This window comes from Perognathus longimembris, chromosome 6 (genome assembly GCF_023159225.1).
Source record: "Perognathus longimembris pacificus isolate PPM17 chromosome 6, ASM2315922v1, whole genome shotgun sequence".
NCBI lineage: Eukaryota > Metazoa > Chordata > Mammalia > Rodentia > Heteromyidae > Perognathus > Perognathus longimembris.
In genome coordinates this window covers 33337604-33365095 of record NC_063166.1, presented here as the reverse complement: position 1 = coordinate 33365095, position 27492 = coordinate 33337604, and the positions used below count along the sequence as shown (strand labels likewise).

Here is a 27492-nt window from a genome sequence, read left to right as displayed (position 1 = left end):
CCTCTCAGTATCTGAAGACACTATTGCTCCTTTTCCTGTGAATGTGCAGCTGCCAAATGGAAACAAAATTGAGTAGATACCAACCTGGGATCATGTGGGTATTACCCTGTGAAATTTGATACATTGATCCATGCAATGTTTTCAACATTTTCTTAGGTTGTGCACATGTGGGGCCAGAGATTTTCTTATGCAGGGTCAGGCCTTCAAACCAGAATGCAGTACTTTGAGTTATTTGGAACCCCCCTTTGTAGTTTCACACTTCAGGAAGAGTTCCAGAAGTCAGAAAGCCAGGCTATTGCACAAATGAGGGACAAATACCTAGAATTACTCAGTGTAGATAAGTGCTAAAAGGAGTGGGGAATGGAAATGAGTTTGGAGAGGAGAAGAAGGGATAGGGGAGAATGGTGGAATGGGTGACTCTGATCAGGAAGCAGTGGACTCATAAATGGAATGTTAAATTGTAACCCCTTTGTACAACCATTTGAAGTTAAACGTAACATGAGTGGGATTCCTTAAAAAAGCAATGCAAAAGGCCTTTGGGAATTATTATTATTCATTTTGTGTGCTGGTACTGGTGTTTGAACTCAGGGTCTGGATGCTGTGCTTTAAGCCTTTTCTTTCAAGCTGATATTTGAGCCACATCTCCACTTCTGGCTTTTCCTGTCCAGGCTGGTTTCAATCCTCCGATCTCAGCCACCTGAGTAGGTAGGATTACAAGTGTAAGACACTGACATCAGCCAGCCTACTTAATTATTTTTAAAGTCTATGATCCAAGCCCCAAGGTGCCTAGATATGGAATTCACTGCTTTCCTAACCGAATGTCAGTCGGTAGTTCTTGCTAGCATCCTAGCATCCTTGGGTGACATTAGGATTCCTGGGAGGAGGAGAGGACCTGAAGATGCAGACCACGCTGCTTTTAGCCGGTTCATTGCCCTCTTCCCAGCTAAGGATGAGACTAGGACCAGGCAACCTTTCTCCTCCCAGGGCCGCGGCGGTGCATGCCCCGCCCTCAGGGGCGGCAACGCCTCTCCCCTCCAGGGGCCGTCACGGATGGGGCGTGGCGTGGCGCTGAGGCCATTGGCGGGGCGGGGTCTGAGGAGGGCGCCGCGGCAGCGTCGCAGCTGACGCGATTGACGCGGCGCCCGCTAGGCCGCAGCTCCGCCGCCGGACAGCGGGCCCGCCTCGGCCCGCCCCCCGCCTTCCCGGGCCGGCCTCTGCGCGCTCTGTCAGACTGTAGCGGCCGGCCGCGGGACGCGCCCTCCCAACGTCCGCATCTCGGAGGAGCGGCTCCCGCGCGGGCACACCCCCACGTCCCTGCCGGCACTACCGCCTGCGCTCCGCTCCGCCCCCCTCAGCCAGCCGCTTCGTCGCACACCTTCCCGCCTGCGGCATCATGGCACACGCACCCGCACCGTGCCCCAGCCCTCGGGGCTCCGGGGATGGCGAGATGGGCAAGCCCAGGAAGGTGGCACTCATCACCGGCATCACCGGCCAGGTGAGTGCGGAGGCGGGGGTAGCCGGGCCTGCCGTAGCCCCGGCACGTGTGCGTGTGCTCCGTCCTCTCCCAGCGCTGCGGGGACTGAGCTCCGGACGTCCCGGAAGGTGTCTGCGGCGGGGAGGTGGGACCGAAGCTGCGGCCGGCGGGCGCGGTGGCTGTGGGAATGGGGTCCACCCGGACTCTGGTCGCCTTCTGAGGGGTCGTCTTATGGGGGTGTGAGCTTGAGAGCTGGTGTGTTGCGCGGGGCTTCATTGTGGGTACTACGGGGTCTTCTGCCTGCCAGGTGACCGCAGCTCTTGTTTTCTCCTAGACCAGGAAGGTGCTCTCGGAATCTCATTCTAGGCAAAATGGAATGCCGGGGATGGGAAAAGAACCTGTTACCTGTCAACATGTATGTGGTGCTTTGATGTTTTGGTTCTCCCTCGCCAGATTTCCAGACAGAAAATTGAAAAATCAGAGGAAGTGCTTTGGATCCAAAGCAGGATTCCCACACTCCCCGACAATATTTTTATTTTTATTTTTACTTTTAGTTTATACAAACTTCTGAGAGTCACACTCACACATTTGGAAGCATAGCCGACTGGCCCAAAAGTAAGGCTACTTTTCCACTTCCAAAGAAGTGAGTTCTTTGGCTGGGAATGTAGCCTAAGCATGCAGGAAGCCTCAATTCCTCAGCACCACATAAATAGAAAAACCCTGAAGTGGCGCTGTGGCTCACATGGTAGAATGCTAGCCTTGAGCAAAAAAAGCCAGGGACAGTGCTCAGGCCCTGAATTCAAGCCCCAGAACTGGGGGGAAAAAGTTCTTTGAGTGAAGTGGCTGGCATTCCAAATCACTGGCTGAGCAAGCCTGTTTTATAACAGTCACTATTGTTGCACATCATGTATTGTAATAGGTAGAGGTGACTGCTGTGACCTCTCAAGCTGTCCTGTTTTAAATTTAATGGTTATGAAACAGTCATACTTGTATTGCTGTAGAAAAATAATATGGAGTGTCCCTAGATATCTCCTAGTGGTGACCAATATAATGCTGATAAAAAAGCTGAAGTAAAGATAAATAGCTAGTGTATGTTATACTTATTATGGTCTAGTCATTTCAGTAATATTAACTCATTAGTTACCATATCAGTCTCCTTATAGATACGAGAATTGAGAAATAGGAATTTGATTTAACTGATGCTAAATCTCTGGTTAGTGTCCAATTGTTATCAACACACATTGGAAAAGGAGAACTTTGCCTGGAGCTGCTTGTAATCCTAGCTACTTAGAAAGCTGAGATCTGAGGATCAAGTTTTGAATACAGTCTAGGCAGGAAAGCCCATGAAATACTTGTTGTTGTTTGTTTTGTTTTGTTTTTGCCAGTCCTGGGGCTTGAACTCAGGGCCTGAGCACTGTCCCTGGCTTCTTTTTGTTCAAGGCTAGCACTCTGCCACTTGAGCCACAGCGCCACTTCTGGCCATTTTCTATATACATGGTGCTGAGGAATTGAACCCAGGGCTTCATGCATGTGAGGCGAGCACTCTACCACTAGGCCACATTCCCAGCCCCCATGAAATTATTATTATTTTTTTCAAAATTTTATTATCAAACTGATGTACAGAGAGGTTACAGTTTCATAAGTTAGGCATTGGATAAATGTCTTGTACTGTTTGTTACCTTCTTAACTGCAGTTAACCACCAAAAGCAAAGTGCAGCTGTGGCTCAAGTGGTAAAGCATTGGGCTTGAGGGAAAAAGCTAAGGGACAGTGCCTATGTCCTGAGTTCAATCCCCAGTACCAGCTCTGGGGGAAGTTGAATTTACTAGACATGCTACTAGATACTGATTTCTAGTTATTGGTGTATCTTGTTTTGTTTATTGTAATCACATCAGACAAGTATTAAAAATTTGTTGAGAGATGAGTGGGTGATGGCTAAGTAGAAAAGGCTGAGTAGAAAACCCATAAAGTCAAGCAGTTAAGAAAACTTAGGGCTTCTATACCATCTCCTCCTTAACCCCTCCCTCCCCATCCAAGCCTCCCTAAATGCATTCTACACCTGAGGCACACCTTCAGCCCTTCCCTCTTTTTCAGAAAGAAACCTTTCTATAGTAATAATAAGAATTCTTTTCAAGTTCTTAGACTGGATCTGAAGCTCAGATGTTTACTAAATTTATTTAATCTCTTGAAATTAGAGGCTTGTTCTTTTTAAGAAATGACAAATTAGGATGTGATTGTATTGTATGTGTGTAGCTTATATCAGTTTAAGTAATCAGCATTATGAATTAGTGCAGATTAGAAATGGAACTTCATTTAGATGTTTGAGAGTAGTTATTTGACTGGTACTGACTGGCTTAGAGTTGACCACCCACTCTAGTTTCTTGGCAGGCTGCTAGGGGGAGGGGTGTTTTTTTAAGTGCCATGCTCAGCATATGATTCCCTGACCAGAGTTTTTTGCTTCTCACTTCTTTCCCAACTTTGAATACCTTCTTTACTCCCATGCTTCCTCTGATCCCTGTCCCAGCGTCTTCACTTCCTGCAACATCTGCCCTTGGAAGCATCTCCTTATTTACGTTGCATTGGCTTCCTAATGTAGCTACCACTTAAGTATTTGCTGATGGAATTGACTGCTCTTCTGTGCTGTTTATTTTCTGGCAGTGACTCTTGACCTGGGTATCAAGGCTCCTTGGAGGACTGACATTAAGGCAGAACTGGGCCATATCACATTGCATATTTTTCCTAGTATTAGCTGAGACTTAGTGATACTGATTGTGCTAAGCATTTTGTATATCTCTGTCTATGAGGTAAAACTTGCATTTGAAAGCAGACATTTGGTTACTACTGGGTAGCCTGGAAGGCTTGAAATTGGATCCCCATTATAGCTTGTCCTGTTTTTTGTACACCAGGGTTAATAAGGTTAAATATGTTCTTGAGATCACATATACTCAAACTCTGGTAAAGCCACAGACATTAGTTAAAAGGGAGAAGGAGATTGATTCAACTGCTCTAGCTTTTAGGGCTGTCCTGACAAAGTACCAGTGGACTTAAATGAGTTGTTCCAAATTTCTGTTTGGGAACTGTACAGATATCAGGATGTCTTATCTGCTGTGCCCCTCCTCTAGGATATATTCTTAGGCTTTTAATTTTGGCTTCCCGGACTATCCTTGGCACAGTAGTTGTGAATCCTTTTCCAAACTGGGAACTTTATTGAATTACCTTCAAAGAAACCTAGGCTCTGGCTTTGCATTGCTGTCTAGGCTCTCTGCCAACTATTCTCAAAACTCATCTCCACTATCTAATGATGTTTGTTGTTCTTTATTATATGTATGGAAATGTTCTTGCTGTTCTTTGAGTATTATTGACTTGTACCTCTTTGGAGTCATTATTTATGGTGCAATGGACAAGCTTTACTCATTTTCACTTGACCAAAAGCCTCTGTGTTTTCAGACTAATTTTGCCAATGCAATGACTCCAATCATTCCAATCACTTTCTTTCTTTCTTTCTTTCTTTCTTTCTTTCTTTCTTTCTTTCTTTCTTTCTTTCTTTCTTTCTTTTATAAAGTGTGACCCTTTATTTGCTATGAGTACTGTGTTTTTTTTTTTTTGCTAGTCCTGGGGCTTGGACTCAGGGCCTGAGTACTGTCCCTGGCTTCTTTTTGCTCAAGGTTAGCACTCTGCCACTTGAGCCACAGCACCACTTCTGGCCGTTTTCTGTATATGTGGTGCTGAGGAATCGAACCCAGGGCTTCATGTATATGAGGCAAGTACTCTTTGCCACTAGGCCATATCCCCAGCCCCCAATCATTTTCTTTATATTTACATGTAAGCACAGTCTAGCTGTCTTCTTTCTTCCTGCTTAAAATCTACTTCAGATAGAAATCTCATTTTCAATCTTTTATCTCTCATGTGGGTTCCTGTACTGACTGGCTAGCTACTCAGGAGGCTGTTATATATGAGGACTGTTGTTTGATCAACCAGGGCAGACATATCTGAGAAGTTCTTATCTCCAGTTAACCAGCAAAAAAGCCAGAACTGGAGGTATGGCCCAAGTGGTAGAGCATCAGCCATTGAGCGAAAAAGCCAAGGGAGAGCTCAAGGCTCTGAGTTTAAGCCCTAGTACCAGCACAAAAGAAAAAAAAAGTAAGCATTTGCAGTGTGGAGGCTTGTTTTGTTGCTGTTGGGTTAAAAAGATATGTAAGGGGCTGGGAATGTGGGTTAACATTAGAGTGCTTGCCTAGCATGCATGAAGCCCTAGGCTGGGTTCCTCAGGGCCAAATAAACAGAAAAGGATGGAAGTGGTGCTGTGGCTCAAGTGGTAGAGTGCTAGCCTTGAGAAAAAAGAAGCCAGGGACAATGCTCAGACCCTGAGTGCAAGCCCCAGGACTGGCAAAAAAAAAAAAAAGAAAAAGAAAAGATATGTAAGATAATATTCTGTCCTTATTAGGATATCAGAGTCTTTGAGGACCTTAAGATAATTTATCAGAAAAAATTAAGAGCCCAAATAAATATTTCATCCTAGCCTCAGGGAGAAGTTATTGAGTGCAGAAGAGACCGTTTTGGGTAAACAGCAAAGTGTATGACTATAGAGAGGGTTTGGGATTTTGAAGTTAACTGAGGAAAATAGAGGAGTATGGGACTTACAGAGGATTATAGAGAGGGCTTGGGGGTTTGGGGTTATAGTAATAATTGGAGGAGAAAGATTCACTTAAAATTAGACCACTTCAAAAAGTGATATAATCTAGGCTCATGTGTAGTAGCACACACTCTACCACTAAGCCAACCCCTAGCCTCCACATCCAAAACAGATCTTAAGGTAGTTTTAATAAAACTATGTCATTAAACTCATCATTAAAAAACCAACAAAAAGGGGCTGGGGATATAGCCTAGTGGCAAGAGTGCCTGCCTCGGATACATGAGGCCCTAGGTTCGATTCCCCAGCACCACATATACAGAAAACGGCCAGAAGCGGCGCTGTGGCTCAAGTGACAGAGTGCTAGCCTTGAGCGGGAAGAAGCCAGGGACAGTGCTCAGGCCCTGAGACAAGGCCCAGGACTGGCCAAAAAAAACAACAAAAAGGTCTGAGGTTGAAGGTCCCTTGTGGAGCACATGTTAATAATGGAAGAAGGCCTTGAATTCATTGCCTAACATTAAAAAAAAGCACAACAGAAAAAAAAGCAGAAACAACCCCAAAACTCCTTAAAAACCAATAACTGAGTCTGGAATGAAAGCAATAGAAAGATGAGAGTATTGTGACAAATTCTAGGATGGGAGATAGTTGCTGACAGATAAGCATAAAAGTCAGCTTTAAATTGGGTGCTGGTTGCTCATGCCTGTAATCTTAGCTACTCTGGAAGCTGAGGAAGCCAGGTTTGGAAGGGAAATCCATGAGACTGTTATCTTCAGCTGACAGCCAAAAAAGGTAGAAGTAGAGCTGTTCAGGTAGTAGAGCAGTAGCCTTGAGCAAAAAAGCTAAGGGACAGTGACCAGGCCCTGGTACAAAAACAAACAAAATGCACTTACTGAAGTCAAACTAGGTGAGCGAGTGAAATACTTGGTTAGTAATAACCTTGTATTTAAATTTTAACCAAGTACCTTAGAGCAACATGGCATGTTCTATCTACCTCTCTACCTCCTTACCTACCTACCTGTCTTTTATTTTATTATGAGATGTGGTCTCACTATTGTAGCTCACGATAATCTTTAAACTCTTGATCCTCATTTCATTTCTTAGCCTCCCAAGTTTTGCAGTTATGGACCTGTGAAACTGCACAAGGCAGTTTTAACTTTTTTGAGGTTCTGTGGGTTTTTAGGTCTTTTTTTTCTAGAGGATACTGGGGAGCCATCTATTCCTCCCATCTATTCCTTCCATCCTCCAACCCTGCCTCTGAGGGCTATTTCCTTTTATGTGTGTGTAATGCATATACACACATAATTTTTCTTATTTTTTTGGGGGGGGGTCGATAGGGCATGTATTTATATGTGCCAGTGTATGAGTATGTGTCAGAAAAGTGCATGGTACCAGGGATGGAATCCAGGGCCTTGCACATACCAGACAAACCATCTAGTACTTGTTTTAAACACTAGATGTACAACCAGAGCCACACATTGTCTTCCAGCCTCTGTATTTTGTGTGTGTTTATGTGTGTGTGTGTGTGTGTGTGTGTGTGTGTGTGTGTGTAAGAGAGAGAGGTGAGAGACAGAGACAGAAAGAGAGAGAATATCTTACTGTTTAGAGTAGTGTAGATTGGTTTTGCTTTTGTAGTTCTGCCTCAGCTTCTGATTGCTGGGATTTATAGGTGGATTTATAGGGATTTATCCAAGAATCCCTGGCTCAGTAATTATTAAAAGAAGACAGAAATACCTTTTTAGAGTACCTTTTTATAACTAATGAAAGGTAAGAGTGCACTTTTGGTAGGTAGAGACTTTAAAGAATAGAATGGTTAGGTTATCTGTAGATTTTTCTTGTTCAAATATCAGTGTCTCATGTTCTCTGTCATAAGAGGGACAAGTTGGAACTACAGATGGGTTCACACTGTCCTTTGAAAGAGATTCTTGCACTGTAAAATATCAAGTGTATTTAAGGGAGGATTATGTTGAGTTGAAATATGAAAGACTTTGACATAGTGAGGTTCTTCTTACCTGCTTTCATACCTAGATATTCTAGGGAGGTGGTTGGAATCTGGCCAAGCATTGAAATAAGTACTAATTTAGGGTTATGGCTCTGCACCAAAGCAGCTGTCTCCTCAGACAGAAAACTAGCTAGTCATAGTCAAGAAGAGGTAATTTGTTTGCAGATTGAAGGTAACAGAATTTTTGTAGCTGTGTCTGTACATTTGAAAGACTAGACCCTTTGTCTCAGTATGACCAGTTTATTTAATTCACATTATTTGACTTTCAAATTTTATTTTTGTCTTCATTAATTTCACATTTTCCTTGAGTAGTTTTAGCTACTGTAAAACAACCCTGTCCTTTAAAGAGAACACATGTAAGAGTGCAGTGACTTGATTCACTAGACTCAGGACTCACACAAGCTTCATCCTGCTTAAAAATTAATTTACTATATTAGAAAATGCCAGTTGAGAGTTAGTAGGAAGTATCTTTGTTTGTATGGTCATCCTTAAGCTCTCTAAGTGGTGAGTTATGAAATATAGTGTTATTTCCATATCGCTCTCCTTTCTAATACCTGTTCAGTTTCCCACAAAATTTCATATCCTAATATAGCTATCAGAACAATCACTTATGAAAATAGATATTTAGGAAATGTGATGAGGTTTCTAAAAAAAAATTCATTTGGTTAATAATACTACATGGACTCTTAGAGCCAAATCTATATCTAGTTCAAAGGTTAGAAGCCCATGATTGACAGGTGATGACTACCTGGGAAAGTGATGGCAGTGATGCCCTGTTTTACAGCATGCTATACATGCTATATCTTACAAGACTGTGGATCTGGGGATAGGAAAAAGTGTCTTAATCATTTGTCTATCCTGTATCTACCATAACTGGTACTGAAACTATTTGATAATTAAATTTCAGTTTTTACAAACTTGTCTGGAAATAGTAAAGTTCTTATCCATGGGAATAAACTTACATTCTTGTTGGTTGAGTACTGGGAAGAATTTGATAGTACATACCTAATGACAAGCTGACATTTAGGGAACAAAGTTGTTTATTATAACTTCATATTTAAAGAACTTGAAACATACTTATTTTAAGAAAAATAACATATAGTTTTGTATGAAAGATTTCTTGCTGGTTTTTACTTATATTAACGCCTGAGTTAAAACAGTATTCTGTTGGCATACATTAGAACATTAAGAGTATAATTAAATTACTGGTAATCCATAGAAAATATACATACAATTCCCAGGTCACACAGCCAGTTAGTGCTAGAGTTAGAGCTAGAATTCAGAACCATGTCTTCTAGGTCATTGCTCTCTCTGTTGCCTTAGGACTCTGAATTGGATTGTCCAGGTATCCAGTGTAGTGGAGAGATGCAAATATTTGATTGTGTGGCTATTCTAAGTTATTCTTCTCAGCCACTCTTCTTCAGTTTGTTTACTGATTGTAAGTGTAACATTTCTCCTACATACTCAGTGCTTGCTGCACCCATTGGTAAGTTATTTACTTTCTGTGGTGTTACTTTCCTCTCTGTAGTATGGGGTCTGTGCTTGCTTTCAAGGCCCACATTGGATTTCCCTTAGGAGACTCAGTAATCCTTCATTTTACTTTTTTTTTTTTTTTTTTTTTTTGGTGCCAGTCTTATGGCTTGAACCCAGGGCTTGGACACTGCTCATGAACTTTTTTACTCAAGGCTAGCACTCTACTACTTGAGCCACAGCAACTCTTCTGTTTTTTTGTTTGTTTGTTTGTTTTGTTTTTGGGGGGGTGTGGCGTTGCTAGTTGGAAAAGAAAGTCTCATGGATTTTGCTGCCAGGATTGGCTCTGAACCATGAACTTTAGATCTCAGCCTCTTGAGTAGCTAGGATTACAGGCATGAGCCACTGGTATGCAGCTTTTTGATTCTGCATTTTTGTGCCCTATTTTGAGCTGAGAAGCCTGTCTTAAGTCTGGAAAATTTATGTCCCTTAAAGAGCTCTTAGCAATTATTTTTCTAACTTTTCTTCTTTTGGTTTGGTTTATCTAGAGAGATACTTTTCTCAATTTGACCAGAATTTGTTTTTTGTTTCTTTCATTAAGCATTGTATTTGAGCTATTAATTCTTTCTTTCTTCTAAATATTTAAGCACCAGCTTAGGTTTTTCCCTACCTCCATGCTTAATTTAGCTTTTCTGTCAGATCTGCTTAATAACAGTGGTATTCATAATCATAATTCTTTCAAGAAATGTTTAGATGCAAACTCTTTCAGATGCTAAGGGTACAACAGTGAACAGAGCAGATTAAAATTGCCATTGTTGCTGGGTGGCAGTGGCTCTGGCCTGTAATCCTGCTCAGGAGGCTGAGATCTGAGGGAAGGTCACAGTTTGAAGCCAGCCAGGGCAGAAAAGTGGCTGGGAGCCTCTTATCTTCAATTAACCACTCCAGACATAGAAGTGGAGCTGTGGCTCAAATGGTAGAGTACTATCCTTGAGCAAAAGAGCTCAGGGACAGCTCCCAGGCCCTGAGTTCAAGACCCACAACCAACAAAAAAAATTGCCATTGTTATGACATTGATATGCTTACTGGTGATGATAATGATAAATATGATTATAATAATAGGTATTAAAATTTACTTTGTGCTAGTCACTATTCAAAGTCCTTTATATTTCACTCAAAGTGTGGTAAGTTTTATTCAAAGTATGTTACTTGTTGAAGCAACTGAGCACTCCTATGAAATGGTTTCCTTCTTGTCCCCCCAAGGAATACAGAAGTTATAGTTATTGCTCAAGGATCACTTGAGATGTCATTTGCAGAGATATATTTCAAATAAAAATCAATAATTTTGTTTTCTATTAGGTTTAGAATTAGTGTCAACAAATTCTAAGGTCAGATAACTATATGAAGTAAGAAACAAAGCATTTCCAAGAATCTTTAGCAGTTATAGAAAAGTGGGTTCCAGTAGTGAAATAAGCCTTTATTTCTAAGTTATATGGCCCTCTTCCCTTTGTTTTATTCACATGGGTTTTATTACAGAAATATTTGAGTCATATTTTTAGCTAATTCTTTGTAGTTCACATGTTGATGACTGCTAATCTTGAAAACTGTTGGAAGATGGACTCTTAATGTGGAGTGAGCCCAACTTAGGTTTGAATTACTACTTAGCTACTTCTATGCAACATGGCTTTAGGCTGGTTATCTTTTCTGCCAGCTTGGAAAATTATTGTCTCCAAATAAGAAATAAATTTTCCAGTATAGTAGAGGCTATTGCTTCATTATTAGAATGGTCCATCACAGTGTTAACAAAATGACAGTTTTCTTGAAGTTTTGGAAAGGAAGTCAAGTATGGAAGGATTTTATATCAAAATTTGCTTTACATGAGGAATGCATTAACGAGCAGAAATTTTACAGTATTTGGAATCAACAACGCCGTAAAGTTCTAAGACACTAGCAGATTTGCTGTTCATTGTGTCTTCTATACTGAATGTACAAAGCAGGTCTGGTCTTATCCTCTCATAAGAGGATTGAATCTTATGTTTTCACATAAGAGGATTGTAGACAGTACCTTTCATGAGTAAATCTTCCTTGCTTGGATCTGGTCAGGATGAAAGATTTGTCATTGTTGGAAATGGGAGAGATGTCTTGAATATTGTACTGCTTTGATCAAACAATGCTATGCGGTGGTAATGTTTTTATGTCTTTCCAGTTCAAGTAGTTTAAAAAATAAAAGTGCTCTGCATTGAGAATCATGGGCTGGGTTTTAATTACAATGAATTGTATAATTACTTGTGTAGCCTTACCATTTTTTTGGTTTGTTTTTGTGCCAGTCCTGGGGCTTGAACTTAGGGCGTGGGTGTTGTCCCTGAGGGTTTCCCCCCCCTTCAAGACTAATTTTGTACCACTTAAGCCACAGCTCTAGTTCTCACTTTTTGAAGGTTAATTGGAAATGAGAATCTCATTGACTTTTCTGTCCCAGCTGGCTTTGAACAGTGATCTCAGATCTCAGTCTCTAGAATAGCCAGATGTGAGACACTGGCACCTGGTTATCTATTTCTTAACTATTAATGTGAAGGAATTGCCAAGTGATCTGAAAATCATCTCCTAGTGTGAAGTGCTGTAACTTCAGGGTTGCATGCTGCACTATAGTTACATGTAAAAAAAATAGAAAAATTAAGCAGTATAGTTAATAAATATGGCTTTGAAAGATAGGGCAAGTAGATTAAAATTAAACCAGTGAAGTTGAAATGTGTATACTAAGTAGAAAGTCATGTAAAATTGTTTTTAACCAGAATTTGGTAATAAGGTTAAAATGAAAAATCTGAGCTGTTCACCTTTGTAATAGGATATGCTAATTTAATGAAGTGACTTTTTTGGTTAGGAATTATTTTTAGAAATCTTGTTATTATTATTATTTTTTTCTTGTAGCTTTTATTGCAATATACTTTGTTGGTCACAGGTTGAGTAGTTTAGCATAATTGTTGTAAAATTTACAAAGGAAAATATTTCATGTTTTCATTTAAAACTACAATATGCCCTGTAACTATTTGTGTGTTATTATCTTGGCAGATAGTTGGTGCTATTCTATTCTTGTTTTTCTGATCAGACATTTTCCTATAAAATGTCAGGGGGGTATGAGGGACAAGGTAACAAACAGTACAAGAAATGTATCCAATGCCTAACGTATGAAACTGTAACCTCTCTGTAAGTCAGTTTGATAACAAAAAATTGAAAAAAAAAGAATACATATTGTTATTATTTTTTGGTATCACTACTAAAATATATAAGCACTCGTATTTTGATCCTGGAGTTTATGGTTTTTATTCAGCAAATATCTGTTGGCATTTACTATATCTTAGTGTTAGGGAAGTAGCAGTGAACAAAATAGGTTTTTTTTTGTCTTTAAGAATTGATAATGTAATGGGGAATAGCACTTTTGTGAGTAATTTTATTGCCATGATAATAATAAAAGAACTGTATTATGGGAAAATCTGCCCTTAAACTATTGCAAAATATGATTATCTTAGCAGATTAATTGAGCATCTGATTAAAAATGCCAGGTTGTTGAAAAGGTTGATTGACTGTGAAGGTTTTTTTTTTTTTTTTTTTCTCTCTTATTGTGAAAGTTCCGGAAAGCCTGGTAGGGGATTTTGGCTCATGGAATCATAGAGATGTTACAAACAAACTGACACTTGAGATTAAATTTTGTTTAAAAAAATAAAAAAAGTAGCCAGGCACTGGTGGCTCACTCCTGTAATCATAGCTACTCAGGAGGCTGAGATCTGAGGGTCTCAGTTCAAAGCTAGCTTGGGCAGGAAAGTCCCTGAGACTCTTATCTCCAATTAACCACCAGAAAACCGGAAGTGGTTCTGTGGCACAAGTGGTAGAGTGCTATCCTTGAGCTGAAGAGCTCAGGGACAGCACCCAGGCCCAGAATTCAAGCCCCATGACCGACAATAATAAAAAAGTGTATTAAAGTATGCTTTTTGCTGAGTGTCCCTGGTAAGCTGTTTAGCCTTCTTGACCTTTCATTTTCTCTTTTTGTAAAAACATTTTTAACTACATCACAAATTGATGTGCAAATTTGACTATGATGATTGCCATCTATAAGATGCTGGTCTTATTTATTGTGTATATCAGGTTCTCAAGATGGGGAAGAATGAGAGAAGGATGGGGGAGTGTTTTGGGAATGTATTTAGGATGTCTTTTGAAGATGAATTTGATTAATAAAAGAATAGGAGTCAGCACGATCATTTCTTGAATTGTAAGACTTATGAGGCAGAAGTTGTGAACATAGTGTGGTTGTGAAGGAAAGGGAGTGAAAGGTAAGCATGTTGTGATTTGTTAAGTAGAGGAATGTAAGAAAGAGTTGGTAATCTCTGGGTTATTCTGTTTTGGAGACTGGCTGCACGCACACACCCCACTTTTGGCTTTTTTGCTGGTTAATTGCAGATAAGAGTCTCATAGATTTGTCTGTCTGGGCTTGCTTTGAACTTTGATCCTCAGATCTTAGCTTTATATTCTTCAGGATTATAGGAATGAAAGAAATACTGGCGCTTACCTGAGGTCAGTCAGGCCACGTGAATTTATGCACAGTAATTTTCTCTGCTAATGTGTATTTGCCTCATTTGTCTTTCAGATTGCTTATACTGTTCCTTGGAAATATTTTACTACATGTGAATTTTAGGGAAATTCCTTCTCAGACCTTCATAATGTATATTTTTTAACTTCAATTTCCAGAGATAATTAGTATTTCAAATGTCCCTTGTGATACTAGTCAGCAGAAAACACACAAACCAAAAGAAAGTGACAAAATAAAACAAAACCCCAAACATATTAATATATGTCTTTAAAAGAGAATACATAAGAAAACTATCAGACTGTTTTTTAAATTAATATAATTTCTGTTTATATAAGACTTTTAATAGTTGTGGGAATTGCTTGGGAAGCAGCACCTTGAGTCCTACTGGAATAATGGAAATGGAATAGTTGGTAAGTCATAGAGAAAAGATCCAATCGTATGTCCAACTTCAGGAACTTAAAAGGTAATTGGATATGGGACTTTTTGTTTCAAATTGCTAAGGGAAAGGGAGTATTTTAAAAGATATTATTTTATCTAATCTAGTTAGATGATTTGGAGCAAATTGGAAATAACATAGGGTTTACTATATGTATAGGACATAGTAGAAGGGTTTGAGTTGGGTCTAGGCACCTGAAATTATTGTTTAGCTCTTTGAAGAGTCAAATCACTTAAACATCACAGGCTTTTTTTTTCTTTCAATATACATTTTTGGAGTAGATGTAAGTATATGTGGAAAATACATTTTCTTTTACCTTTCCTAAATTTATAGCATATGTAGTGGAACCTAGAATTTAGTAAGACATTAAGTGACATGAAGTAATATTTTGGTTTTGGAGAATTTTAGGAATTAATCTACTGGTAGGAGTCTAAAGAAGAGACAGTTTAGAGTCCATTTCTGTTGCCTGAATTCTTGCCTTGGAATTGATAGAAATCTGTTCCTAAAATAAAGGCAGAAGATATCTACATGAATTTGATTCCTAGTCTCAGTACTTTCCAGGTATATCTGGCAAACTTATGTGCCTCTCTGTACTACCTTTATCTGTACCCGGAAATAAACTATCTATATTAGGAAGTAACAGGTGCCATGTGTAGTAGTGTTTAGGAAATGTGAGCACCATTGTTCTATTGCTTTGTTTTATACAGTGTACCAGATTGGTGCTGGCCACACCTTACCTCCTGACTTGTGAGAATGATGACCCCTCTCTTACAGTGGAGTTTTGGGGCAGGATACCCTACAACCACTGGAAATCTATTTTAGGTACATCTTAGGTACTTTCCTTTTCTACACCTCCCTGAACCAAGATCTGGTGCTGTTACTTTTCAGAGATTTCCTACTCTTCTATGTCTACATTGTCTACTAGAGCCCTGGCGTAGCCTGCGTCTCAAATGTCATATGTGGACTCTACATGATGAAGGTGTGAAAACTGGGTGTTGGGAAAATTCTAAGTCCGAGATCAAAGAAGGAGCTCCATTATACTGTCCAGTTCCTTCCCAGCAAGAACATTATTAAGTGCTACTCTTTAACAGTACATATAATTGGTTTCTAGGAACTAATTTTATGTTCAATTGAATATTCTCCCTATGGAAATGGGCTACAAGTTAACAAATCTGACTTCTTTTTTTTTTTTTTTTGGCCAGTCCTGGGGCTTGGACTCAGGGCCTGAGCACTGTCCCTGGCTTCTTCCAGCTCAAGGCTAGCTCTCTGCCACTTGAGCCACAGCGCCGCTTCTGGCCGTTTTCTGTATATGTGGTGCTGGGGAATCGAACCTAGGGCCTCGTGTATCCGAGGCAGGCACTCTTGCCACTAGGCTATATCCCCAGCCCCAAATCTGACTTCTTAATTGTATTCTTGGGAAGGATTTGTTAAAGGATGACCCTTTGATTGGTTACTGACATCAATAAAAAAGCTCACCAAACCCAGGTTGAAGTGTTATTGTTGTGGCTATGGAGAAGGACCACTTTTTTTTTTTTTATTATTGTACTATGCAGTGATACTCTTTTCTTAAAAACAGTTTTATCTGTTAAAAAATGGGCTTAGCTCAAGGCAGGTCATTGAAGGTGGCAGTAGAGAAGGGTCAGAGTGGGCAGTAAAGGAAAAAGGAGTGATTATAAAGGGGGTGGAGAAAGAGAAGAGAGAGGGCACTTGAGGTACTGAGAAACAAAGGTTAGTGTTGTCCTTTAGTCCTCATTCTTCTTTGTGCTTAAATCCTGCTGATCACTGATTAAATTTAATCCTGAGTGATACTCAGATTGACTCAGTTTTGCTGCTTATATCAAAGTAAACTAAGCATGCTCAAGCAGTATTGTCCTTCTTTTGTTTCTTAGGTAAAGTGTTGAAGACAGGTAAATTGTTCCACTGCTGCTGCTGTAGGTATGTTTTGTCCAGGTTCAGCTTGTTTAAATATGGGCTCTGTATAGGCCTAGGCCATGTTCTAAGAACATGCATAATTACATCTTAGTTGTCACTGAGTATAGGCATGTGTCTATTTTTTGTGTTGTCTGAAGATAATGCATAGAGCTGAGAAGGTGAAAAAGCTAGACCTGTGCTTGGATGGTGGCTTTGAATTCTGGGCAGCTGTGCTTATGAGCCCAGAAGAGATCTTGCCCTCACTTTTATTTATGTGGTCTCTGAGATTCAGTTTTCATTATGACCCAGGGCCCTGTGAAACATCCTGTAATTCTGGACTCCAAGGCAATAATAGCCATTCTTCTAGTTCTTCAACTTCAGTCTCAATTAAACCTTAACCCATTGTCTTGTGTTCCCATCTTGCATACTTCCTGCTGTGAGCTAGCTTTTCCGCACTGACTTTCTTGGGATTACTTAAATTCTTTCCAGAATTAGATATTGCCCTAGGTTTACAAGTCATTCCAAAAGAAGAACTTTTATTTTTTTATTGCCAGTACTGGATTTTCAACTGAGAGCCTTGTACTCTTGCTTGGCGTTTTTTGTTCATGCTGATAGTCTGCCACTTGTGCCACACCTCTGTAGTCTGGCTTTTCGCTGGTTAATTAGAGAAAAGAGTCTCCCAGATTTTTTTGCTGGGACTGGCTTTGAACCTCAATACTCAGATCTCAGTAGTTAGGGTTATAGGAATGAGTCACTGGTGGTCAGCCACTTTTCACTTAGACCTGGATATGGACAGTGTAGTGGGTCTTTCCTGAATGATTCCTTAGGATCACCAAGTATTAATGAGAATGAGGGGATTATAGTGGACTGAATGCATTTGGAGGTTCTAGGGTGAAGATAATCCCTATCTAGATGTGTAAGGTAACCTACTTAGTACCTCCCTTCGCCTCTGTTCCAATTGTCATAGACATTATGTAGATTTTTAAAAAATTTCAAATATGAATTTTTTTCAGTGTTTTTGTACTATGAGAAAAGTGGATCAATGCACATTTTATCGCAGTTAATTGTTTTCTGACATGTTTGCAAATAATTTAAAAATGTTTCCCTAAGATTGCATTTCCAAAAAAAGATCGCATTTTCAAATGTCCATTTCTGCTTATCTTAATAAGGAGGTTGTGATATATTTGTTGTGACTATTGATCTTATATATTCTCAGGTTTTGCTAGTAGTATACTCTGTTGAAATACCTGTTAATTTAATTCATTACACCATGTGGTAATGCCAAAATTTAGTTGAGCTTTTATTTTTGTTTTCTTCCAGTACTGAGGATTGAATCAAGTCTTTGCATACTTTTATTCTCATGAACAAATTATATGGAGTTATTCAGATACTATTCATGGTTTCACAGGTCACTTGAATCTCTGACAAATTCTTTCAAAATTTGTGAATTGCATCCTGAGTCTCTACTATGGAAAAGACTTCCAGCTTCATGAGTTCTAGAAGTCTGTACCCAGGGCTGTTCTGAACAAAATCAAATATAGGTGGCCTCTTCCATATCAGTGAGCTCTGTATCTGTAAATTCAGCTGATCATGGACAAAAATATTTGGAAAAAATTGCATCTGTTCTGAACATATACAGACTTTTATCTTGCTTCCCAAACAATGTAGCATAATAACTCTTAACATAGCATTCTATTGTATTAGGTATTATAAGTCAAGTCATCTGGAGATGGCTTAAAATATTGTGGTGAGGGTATGTGTAGGTTCTGTTTAAGTACAGTATTTTGCCATTTTCTGTAAGGGACTTGAGCATTTGTGGATTTGGGCATACGTGGAGTGTCCTGGAACCAGTCCTTTGAAGGTAATGAAGCATGTTGTATGTCATTGGTGAATGCAGTAAAATCTGGAGCCCTTATTCAAGAAGAGTGGAGAGAAAGAGAGAGAGAGAGACAGACAGAGAGAGAGAGAGAGAGAGAGAGTGAGCACACAAGCATCACAAATAGATGCTTGGTTCTATTTAGGCTTTTCTGCTGATTTTCTGTTCTTGAAAGTTGGGCTTGTGTTATTTATTGTGGTGATCTGTTGGAAAGTTTTAGTAGAAATGCAGAACAAAAAATAATTCTTGACTGCTAACCTGATTCAGTGTTGGTCTTTATATAAGGAGCACATGTCCCTTATAAATTGTTTTTTCGACTTTGATTTTTCCTTTCCCACTGTTTTCAGTCCTTTGCTGCCCTCTTTTCCATTTAGGTTATGGTTTCAGGGATTGGTTTGAGAACAACTTCTGAGTACAGAGTTTACATCCCAGGAAGTAAGAGTGTCTGGAGAGTATGTAACAGTAGTCTTTGCCCTCCAGTAGTTGGGGACTGATTGCCTGAGGGGCTCATTGTGCCTCAGGAAACTTTATAGAGAAAACATTGGACTCATAAAATTTCTGGGAGGAGCACTAGTAGTGTTTGTAGGTCATGGTCCAGATAGACACAGGTATGTTTCTGACCCACCCATTTGATAATACCTTGGAACATTTCCTTATTTGACTCTGTTAGTATTTTGCAGTCATGACCTTTTTATCCCTGGCTTCCTGGGTAATTGTATATGCTTTTCATCACCACTGTTGATCTATAGCAAACACACTGATCTGGATGCAGCCTGGAAAATCCAATAGTAAATGATTCATCATTTGCACAGGGTAGCATAGGACATAATGGATTGGACCTTAAAAAGGAACTATAGTGTAATAGCAGGAGAAAGTACAAGTTGGAGAGGAGACTTTCTCTCTTTCTCTGTCTTGAATGAGATCAGTAGAACATAAGGTCCTTGTTAACTTAAGCCAGTGTCTCAAATTGTGCTAATACATCTGTATTTAAATCTTTTCTCTGTCAATTCTTAGACCTATCACTTTGAAGGCTGTATTTTATCTCTGCTTCACTGTGGTCTTTCCTGCCGAGCCAGCCGGCAGTGAACGGGAATCCTGACTGAGGGCGGCGAGGATTAAGGAAAAGGAAAATTACAAGACAAGAGAAAAAAGACAAGAGGCAAAGATGGGGTATGGGAGGTCTTCAGCTCGAGATTGAGACTCAAGACTGCAGCAACAGTTTATTCTCAATTCCCAGCTTATATGCAGTTTTGGAACCAGGGAATAGCATAGGGTTGTTAAAATTCCAGAACACAAAGAGGCTTAGAAGTTTGCAACATTTGATTACAGTAAACACAAGGTAACAAAGCAATTCCGGATAGTGGCTGTGGACAAATATCTTTGCATCTAGCATATCCTGGTGATAATAGCACAGCCAGAGGTGATAATGAACCTAGCTGCAAGTTTGGCTCCCGACATCTTGGCGACATCGGCACAGCCAGAGGTCAGGATGAGCTTAGCTGCTAGCTCGGCTCCCGACAATTCCCCCGTCTTTTTATTAAAAGACGCGAACCCGCCTGTATTAGGTGGGGTGGGTACCCCAGCTTGCCTTACCCGTCTCAGGGAACAACTTCAGAGCATTGCTGAAGCCCCATGTCTTAGGTCGGTTAAGGCTGGTACCGCCTCATACCGTCTCTGGCTGCGGTTCCTCTCAGGGGAAATTCATTTACTTGGAGCTTGACCTTATGCAGCTGGCTGGCTAAACTCATGAAAGAGTTTTGCAATATGCGTACAATGCAAGGAAGGCATAGGAAAGCCATCAGCAAAAGTATCCCTGGGCCGAGCAATGTCATTAGCAGCCCCTTAACGTTAGTTAAGGAAGGGACATACTGTTGAAGTTCAAACAGTTCTTTTGCTGTTTCTGCCACTTTAGAGTCCAAAGGCGGAGCTTGTTCTAGTCCGGCTATTTGTCTATGGAGTTGAAAGAGATCTAAGGACAAGTTATTATGGTGCCAAATGCCATTTAGATGTGCTACAACTTGTTCCCAAGGATAGCTCGACCCATTATACTTATGGAGGGTCACACAAATAAAGTCAAACCCAGCATGACAGCGGGCCCGTTGCAAAGTTTGTAAGGCACGAATTTGTTCTCCCAGTGACAACACAGATTCATACAATGGTTCTAATTTTTGTTCTACCTTATCATCAATCCTGCCTTGAAAGTGCAGGGTTTGCGTGGTATTATGAGCAAGCTGATTAACATAGTGAGTTGTCTGCACATTTTGTGTTAAGGCCACAGTAGCTGCTGCAGCAGAGCAGCTAAGGAAATAAAGGCTAAAATTCCTGCTATTAATAGCCTTATGAATCGTCTAGGGCGCATAAGTTCTTTTAAATGTTTTAACACTTGAATACCTGTTTCTTCATACCAAGCTTCAGATAAGTTTACAGGAAGCATAACAAGTGGTGGTTGCTTAATAATAATTACAGAATCAGTAAGACCACTATACAAGCAATTTGTAAAAGAACAGTTAGTGCAGGTAACATTGAAATACATGGCTCCTATAGAAATATTAAAAGGTCCATACATAATAGCATAAGGGGGTGTTACACAACTCATAATATTTTTTAAAGAAGTAGAAGTGGGCCAGGAGATATTATTCAGGGCAGCCACTAACATCCAGACATGGCGTTGAGGGCGTCCATTCATCCACCACAGACCTGGGTTGTACTTGTTGGAGAGATTTGCTCCAGACCAGTCCATCAGCTGAGAATTAGTTCCTGAAATATTGGTTATAAAAGGGTGATCATGTCTACACTTTACGGGGTGCAGTTCTCCCGTGGATTCTACAATTTGAGAGGAGTTGATGCAGCGAGGTATCATGAAGGACGAGGTAGAATTGGCATGTACAGGAAACCCTGTAGGCAATGAAGTCATTTGTATATTATATACTTGACTATTATCAGGAACCCAAATTCTATAGTTTATGGATTGCATTATAGTACAGCCTGGAATATAACTGTTGGAGTCAGTTGTAAAGCATAAAGGGGTTCCAATGCCAGAAGCTGCAAAATCTCCCATCTTTTTTTTTTTTTTCTCAAATTTTTATTATCAAACTGACGTACAGAGAGGTTACAGTATCATACGTTGGGCATTGGATACATTTCTTGTACTGTTTGTTGCCTTGTCCCTCATGCCCCCCTCCCTCCCCCCCTTTCCCTCCCCCCCCAGTTGTTCAGTTCACTTACACCAAACAGTTTTGCAAGTATTGCTTTTGTAGTTATTTCTCTTTTTTTACCCTGTGTCTCTCGAATTTGGCATCTTAACGTGTTGGACAAAAGGGTCTGGAGCTGTACCGTACGCTGATCTGTTGACATGGACGAACACCTCAGCTCCCTCCCAGGTCGCAGGGTGCACAATCGGTGGATCTGGCACATAAGCCCAGTGGGTCAGCGCTTGTGCCGTTCTGATGAGTTTCCACAATCCGAACACAACACTCAGGTAGCCAGCGGGCATCATTTTCATCCTGTGAAAAAACACAGACATGTCCTCGACCCCATGTCAATACTAGATCGGGCCAGTGCCAAGTACTTGTTAAAGGATCTTTCCACTTAACTTGGACAAAAGCTCTTTGCTCTCTCTTTTCCCAGAACCGCTGTGTTGAGGAGTGGCCATTGCAATCCAAATTTTAAAAATTTAGTATGAATAAAGCATGAGAAAGTATATTAATAGGAGAGATGGGGTATAGTTCCCCCCCTTTTAATTTAGAAATTTGGTGTTTTAACAAACCGTTGGCCCGTTTGACAATTCCTTGACCATGAGGATTATAGGGAATTCCCATAGAGTGAACAATTTGGTAAGATTTGCAAAAAGTTTGAAAAGCTCGTCCAACATATCCTGGACGATTATCAGTTTTAATTTGTTTAGGAAGTCCCATAATAGCAAAGCAGCATAAGGCATGGGAGATACAATGTTTGCCAGCTTCCCCGCTTAGAGGAGTAGCCATAATAAAATTAGAGTAAGTGTCTATTGTAACATGGACAAAGCAGAGCCGTCCAAAAGAGGGGATGTGGGTAACATCTATTTGCCAAACATGGTTGGCCACTAAGCCTCGAGGGTTAATGCCATTGGAGGGCACAAGCAGGAAGGTAGCACAGTTGGGACAAGTTTTTACAATTTAACGAGCCGCCTCACATGTGATATGAAATTGCTGATGAAAGGCACGACTGTTTTGATGGTGGGCAGCATGTGATTGCTTTGCCAAGTCAATTTGAGAGAGAAAAATTTGGGTAGCCTCATCCGTAATAGCATTGTCCTCACTTAATGGTAAGAAGAGGCAAAGTGAAGTAATTTGTTGGAGGGACAATGATTTGAAATTGTGCCCACAAAATTGGCCCAAGCAATGGCCCAGGAATCACAATGAATATAAAGCCATTCTTGCTGCTGCAAAGTATAGGGGATATAAATAACCTGTGGATCTCGTCCAAGATACTTACAAGATTCCACACGCCACATATGGACTAAGGTGGCTACCAATTCATAATAAGGAGTTAACACTTTTGAAGGAGTGGCAGGCAAGGAAAGCCACAAAACGGGGTCCCTTCTGCCAAAGGACCGCTGTGGAGAATGAGGTGTAGTTAAAATTTAAGCTTCCCAAGGGTCTGAGTAATCTATATAATTTACATGTTGGGAAGAAATGGCAGAATTTACTATGCTCAAGGCTTTGGCTGCTTTAGTTGTCATTTCTCTGGGAGATGTAGGGTTAGGGTCCCCCTTTAATAGATCAAACAAGGGTTTTAATTTAGCTGTGGACAATTTAAGATAAGGGCGAAGCCAATTAATATCTCCCAGAAATCTTTGAAAATCATGTAAAGTACATAAATGAGAAGTCTTAACCTGTAATTTCTGACTAGTAAAATAATAAGGACCCAAAATATGACCAAGATAAGTATACAGAGGATGCTCTTGCACCTTTTCACTAGCTATTATTAACCCAAAAGATGTGAGATCTTGTTTTAACTGTCCAAGGAGTCTTATCCAATAAAGCCCCTTTTTATTTCCAAATAAAGCAACAGGAGAACAAAAGGAGTACAGTTTACCTGTAAGTTGCTAAAAATTGACCAACAAGTAGTTGCCAGAGTTTTGCTGTAACACTTAAAGAACAGCTGACTGAATGGGATCCATGTGCCATTAAATCAAATCATATTATTTAATCTTACCTTACTGGCACGTGAAAGAGAAAACAAATGAATAACAATGAAAGTCTCAGCTTCAGTGGATCTGAAGTGGCTGTGTCTTCCATCCCAAATTAGCAGGCCAGCAGGAGAGATGGTTTGTATCTGGATAATTCTGTAGTAGAGTTCCCTGGATAGGCTGTCACATTTCCTGCTTGTTGCCCTGTAAATTTCTACACAGACTGGTTAAGGGCATTTTTAAACAGGTTTTTAGAAGGCTTGGGCCTTTAACCATCTTTCTAGTCACAAAATCCACACAAATCGAAGGCCAACCAAGTCTGCTCTCTGTAGCAGCCAGGGCAGTTTCTGAGTCACAAACAACTCCCAGTTTGGGAGCCGACTGTGGAGGCAGCTTTCTGTAGCCACAGACTGCCACGGTCCACTTAGCTAGCACACATGTCAACTTGTATCCTATAAAGCAAAATGTTAATTTGGGGTCCGGAAAATTTAGGTTAATAGTCACATCTGTGCAGTTATTTTAAAATGACTCTGGTCCCTTGATCTTAAAGAGTTTATGAGAGCACTGTGAAAAAAGAGAAAAAAAAATGGAGAAGCAAAATCTTAGTCTATACCAAAGAATTGTCAGGATTAGATGTACACTTGACTCTTAGCATAGATAGACATAAAGAATAACACACTGGTTGTACATCATTGTACTTATGTCACGTGCTGTATATTAGAACCTTTTGGAGTTTTTCTTAGACACATTTGTTTGCTTCCAAACATGATCAGTTTGGGTTTGAAACCTGTTTTTGTTTTGTTTTTAAGTTTTACTAACCCATAGACATAAATATACATACACATACAGACAATGTGCACACGTTTTGGGGCGCACTTAGAATTGTTCTTTAATTCGCCATGTACGTTTTTCTGGAATTCCAGTGGCAAATGATATTATTTTGCCTATATTCTAGAACCACGTGGTTAGATAGTAAACAACAAAAAAAACAAACCTTTTCAGCAAACCAAAATTTTCAGATCATCCGAGAAGCCAAATTTTGAGAAACCAGTTTAGCTCCCAAGGGGCGCTTATGGGAGACAGGACATGAACACAGACAGTGAGCTCACAGTAAGACACCTTCCATCTTGCAGCATTTGAATTGTAAGGCACCTTTGAAATGCAAGGCCACAGGACTCCAAGTCCCTGCCCAGCCTCCAGGAATTTGGCATGCTTGTCACCTGGGGGATGGGCAGGCTTTCACTCCAACCAGTCCTATTGTCTACCATGTGCTCAATGCTAGAGAAAGCTTATGATTTAGCCAAACAAGCAGAATTTAACTGAGTCTCGAAAACTTAAACATCAATAACAAGAATAGAAAACCTTTCTTTGAGTCTTTTAAAGCAGATGTTAAACAAATATCGATACCCATCCTATGTCACAGGCAGGCAGGCAGTTTAGAGGGAGGCAGAAAAAGAGACAGAGAGAACTTCATCTGCCTGAGCGCTCATAGAAGTTAGGTAAGTCCTGCAAAATATTCCAAATATATATGATTGGGCTCAAACTTGAGCAGCTTTCCTGAAACAATTTAGACTTGATGAGCAACCACCTGAGCTGAACTAGAGATCAGTTGTCTCCAAACACCCACAATTGCTGATCTCCTTGACCTAACCCAGTGGATTTATGGAAAATGTAAGCTCCAGGCTAATGGTCACTCACCCTGGTTGGGGTTTCAAATCTGTCCTGGTGGATGGAAATAGAGCCCTCGGTCAGGAGAAGTTACCTCGGTGGTGTTAGCATTTCCCTAGCCTCAGGTCCCTCCCCACTGCGAGTAGCCTGCACCTAGGAGAGCTGTAAGTCTGCCAGGACTCCCTTTAAAGGAGTTTGTTGTTCTGGATGAAGCTGTGATAATAAAGCTATTACTGATTTCAACATATTCTCAACATAGGTCAGTCTATCTTTAGTAGGCTCATTGCATAATTTCTCCTCAGTGTCTGAGCCATCTGAGTCTTCCTTAATGTCTAGCCTAGTGGGTTGAGGTCTTTGTTAATTTTCTCAGCTCTTCCCGGGGGCAGCAGCATATGCTCCCGGGGCTGGGCAACACTCATCAGGTCCCTGTTCAGTTTCTCCAATCGACTGATCGAATTTAATCTATTCATGTCTAAGATCTAAACAATTTTGGACCAGATACCAAAGAATAATAGCAGCCACTGAGGTTTTCTCAGGGCCAGTTACATCATAATGTTCCCCTTTTTTTTTTTTTTTCAATTTTCTAGCAAGTTTCTAAGTTATTGGTTCCTTCCTCCAGGAACTGGGGGCATGCTTCCTCAATAAAGTAAAAGAAACGTTCTAAGTTACTTTGACCAACTTTCACTGCCCGGGCATTAAGCATGCCTTTGGGGGCCTGCACGTATAGCATGCAGCCTATACTTTATCCCATAATTTCTTACTCCCGACAATACTCTCTCCTCCCGCTCTCCTTCCCAAGTAATCGGACGTCCTTACCTGAGCGGGGATCCTCTGCCATCATCCCAGGCTTCAGGTCCCTGTTCCAAGGTGCCACACCTGCCGAGCCAGCCGGCAGTGAACGGGAATCCTGACTGAGGGCGGCGAGGATTAAGGAAAAGGAAAAATACAAGACAAGAGAAAAAAGACAAGAGGCAAAGATGGGGTATGGGAGGTCTTCAGCTCGAGATTGAGACTCAAGACTGCAGCAACAGTTTATTCTCAATTCCCAGCTTATATGCAGTTTTGGAACCAGGGAATAACATAGGGTTGTTAAAATTCCAGAACACAAAGAGGCTTAGAAGTTTGCAACATTTGATTACAGTAAACACAAGGTAACAAAGCAATTCCGGATAGTGGCTGTGGACAAATATCTTTGCATCTAGCATATCCTGGTGATAATAGCACAGCCAGAGGTGATAATGAACCTAGCTGCAAGTTTGGCTCCCGACATCTTGGCGACATCGGCACAGCCAGAGGTCAGGATGAGCTTAGCTGCTAGCTCGGCTCCCGACAGTCTTTTGTAAAATGGGGATAACAGTTCTACTTACTTTATAAGTAGGAGTTAAAGGGCACAATGACTAGCATGTAATAGTCAATGTCCTTTTATATCTCTTATTTAAGAAAGCCTTATGTCCCTTTAGGGTCAATAAGCTTTTGTTTTCTTTTTTTCTGACCCTGTCTGCCTTTTTTTTTTTTTTTTTAAGATTTGAGGTTTTATTAAAATTTATTCATTAAAATTCTTACAGATACAATTAGTTTCAATTTATATGAGAGTATAAAATGTAATCATTTAACTTATGAAAAAGTAGGAGAAAATGAGAGAGGGGTGACCTTGTTTAAAAAGAAGTGTAACTGTAACCCCTCTGTATATCCCCTATACACTAAAATTTAAATTAAAAGTAAGAAAAAATTATGATTGGAAAAGTGACAAACTTTTTTTGGTTGGTCATGGAACTTGAACTTTGGATGTGGGTGCCATCCCTGAGCTCTTCAGCTCAAGGCTAACTTGAGCCACAGTGGGCCACTTCCAGTTTTTTGGTGGTTTTCTGGTGGTTAATTGAAGAGTCTCACAGACTTTCCTGCCTAGGCTGACTTTGAACTGTGATCTTTAGATCTCAGCCTCCTGAGTAGCTAGGATTATAGGATTGAGCCGCCGGTGCCTGGCAAACATACTTTTTGACCTAGCTGTTATACACATTACTTGTCGGACTAGAGATGAAGATCCCCTTAGATTTAATGTGTGCTATGGGAGTAAGCCTATAAGAACTTCATATCTGTGAGTATTGAACTATGTTCCAGACTGCATTTTACAAACAGTTTATGTGGCATCACAAAAGGATAGGTAATTGACATACTTGGTCACATATAAAATCCATATGTAACATGTGTTAGATCTTAATGGAAGTTAGGACTGCCTGACTGGAAACCAGCTACCTTTAGTTGTTACATTGCAACCATCCACAAA

The 27492-nt window shown here is 40.4% G+C and overlaps 1 protein-coding gene across 1 annotated transcript in view; it reads left to right on the top strand.

The window, feature by feature from the left end:
• The first annotated feature begins 1218 nt into the window (after positions 1–1218).
• Positions 1219–27492, top strand: part of Gmds (GDP-mannose 4,6-dehydratase) — a 533421-nt gene continuing 507147 nt past the window's right edge. The window contains exon 1 of the mRNA XM_048348513.1: positions 1219–1495. Within this exon, the coding sequence (XP_048204470.1) occupies positions 1394–1495 (102 nt within the window). The 5' untranslated portion in view covers positions 1219–1393. The remainder of the gene's footprint in view (positions 1496–27492) is intronic.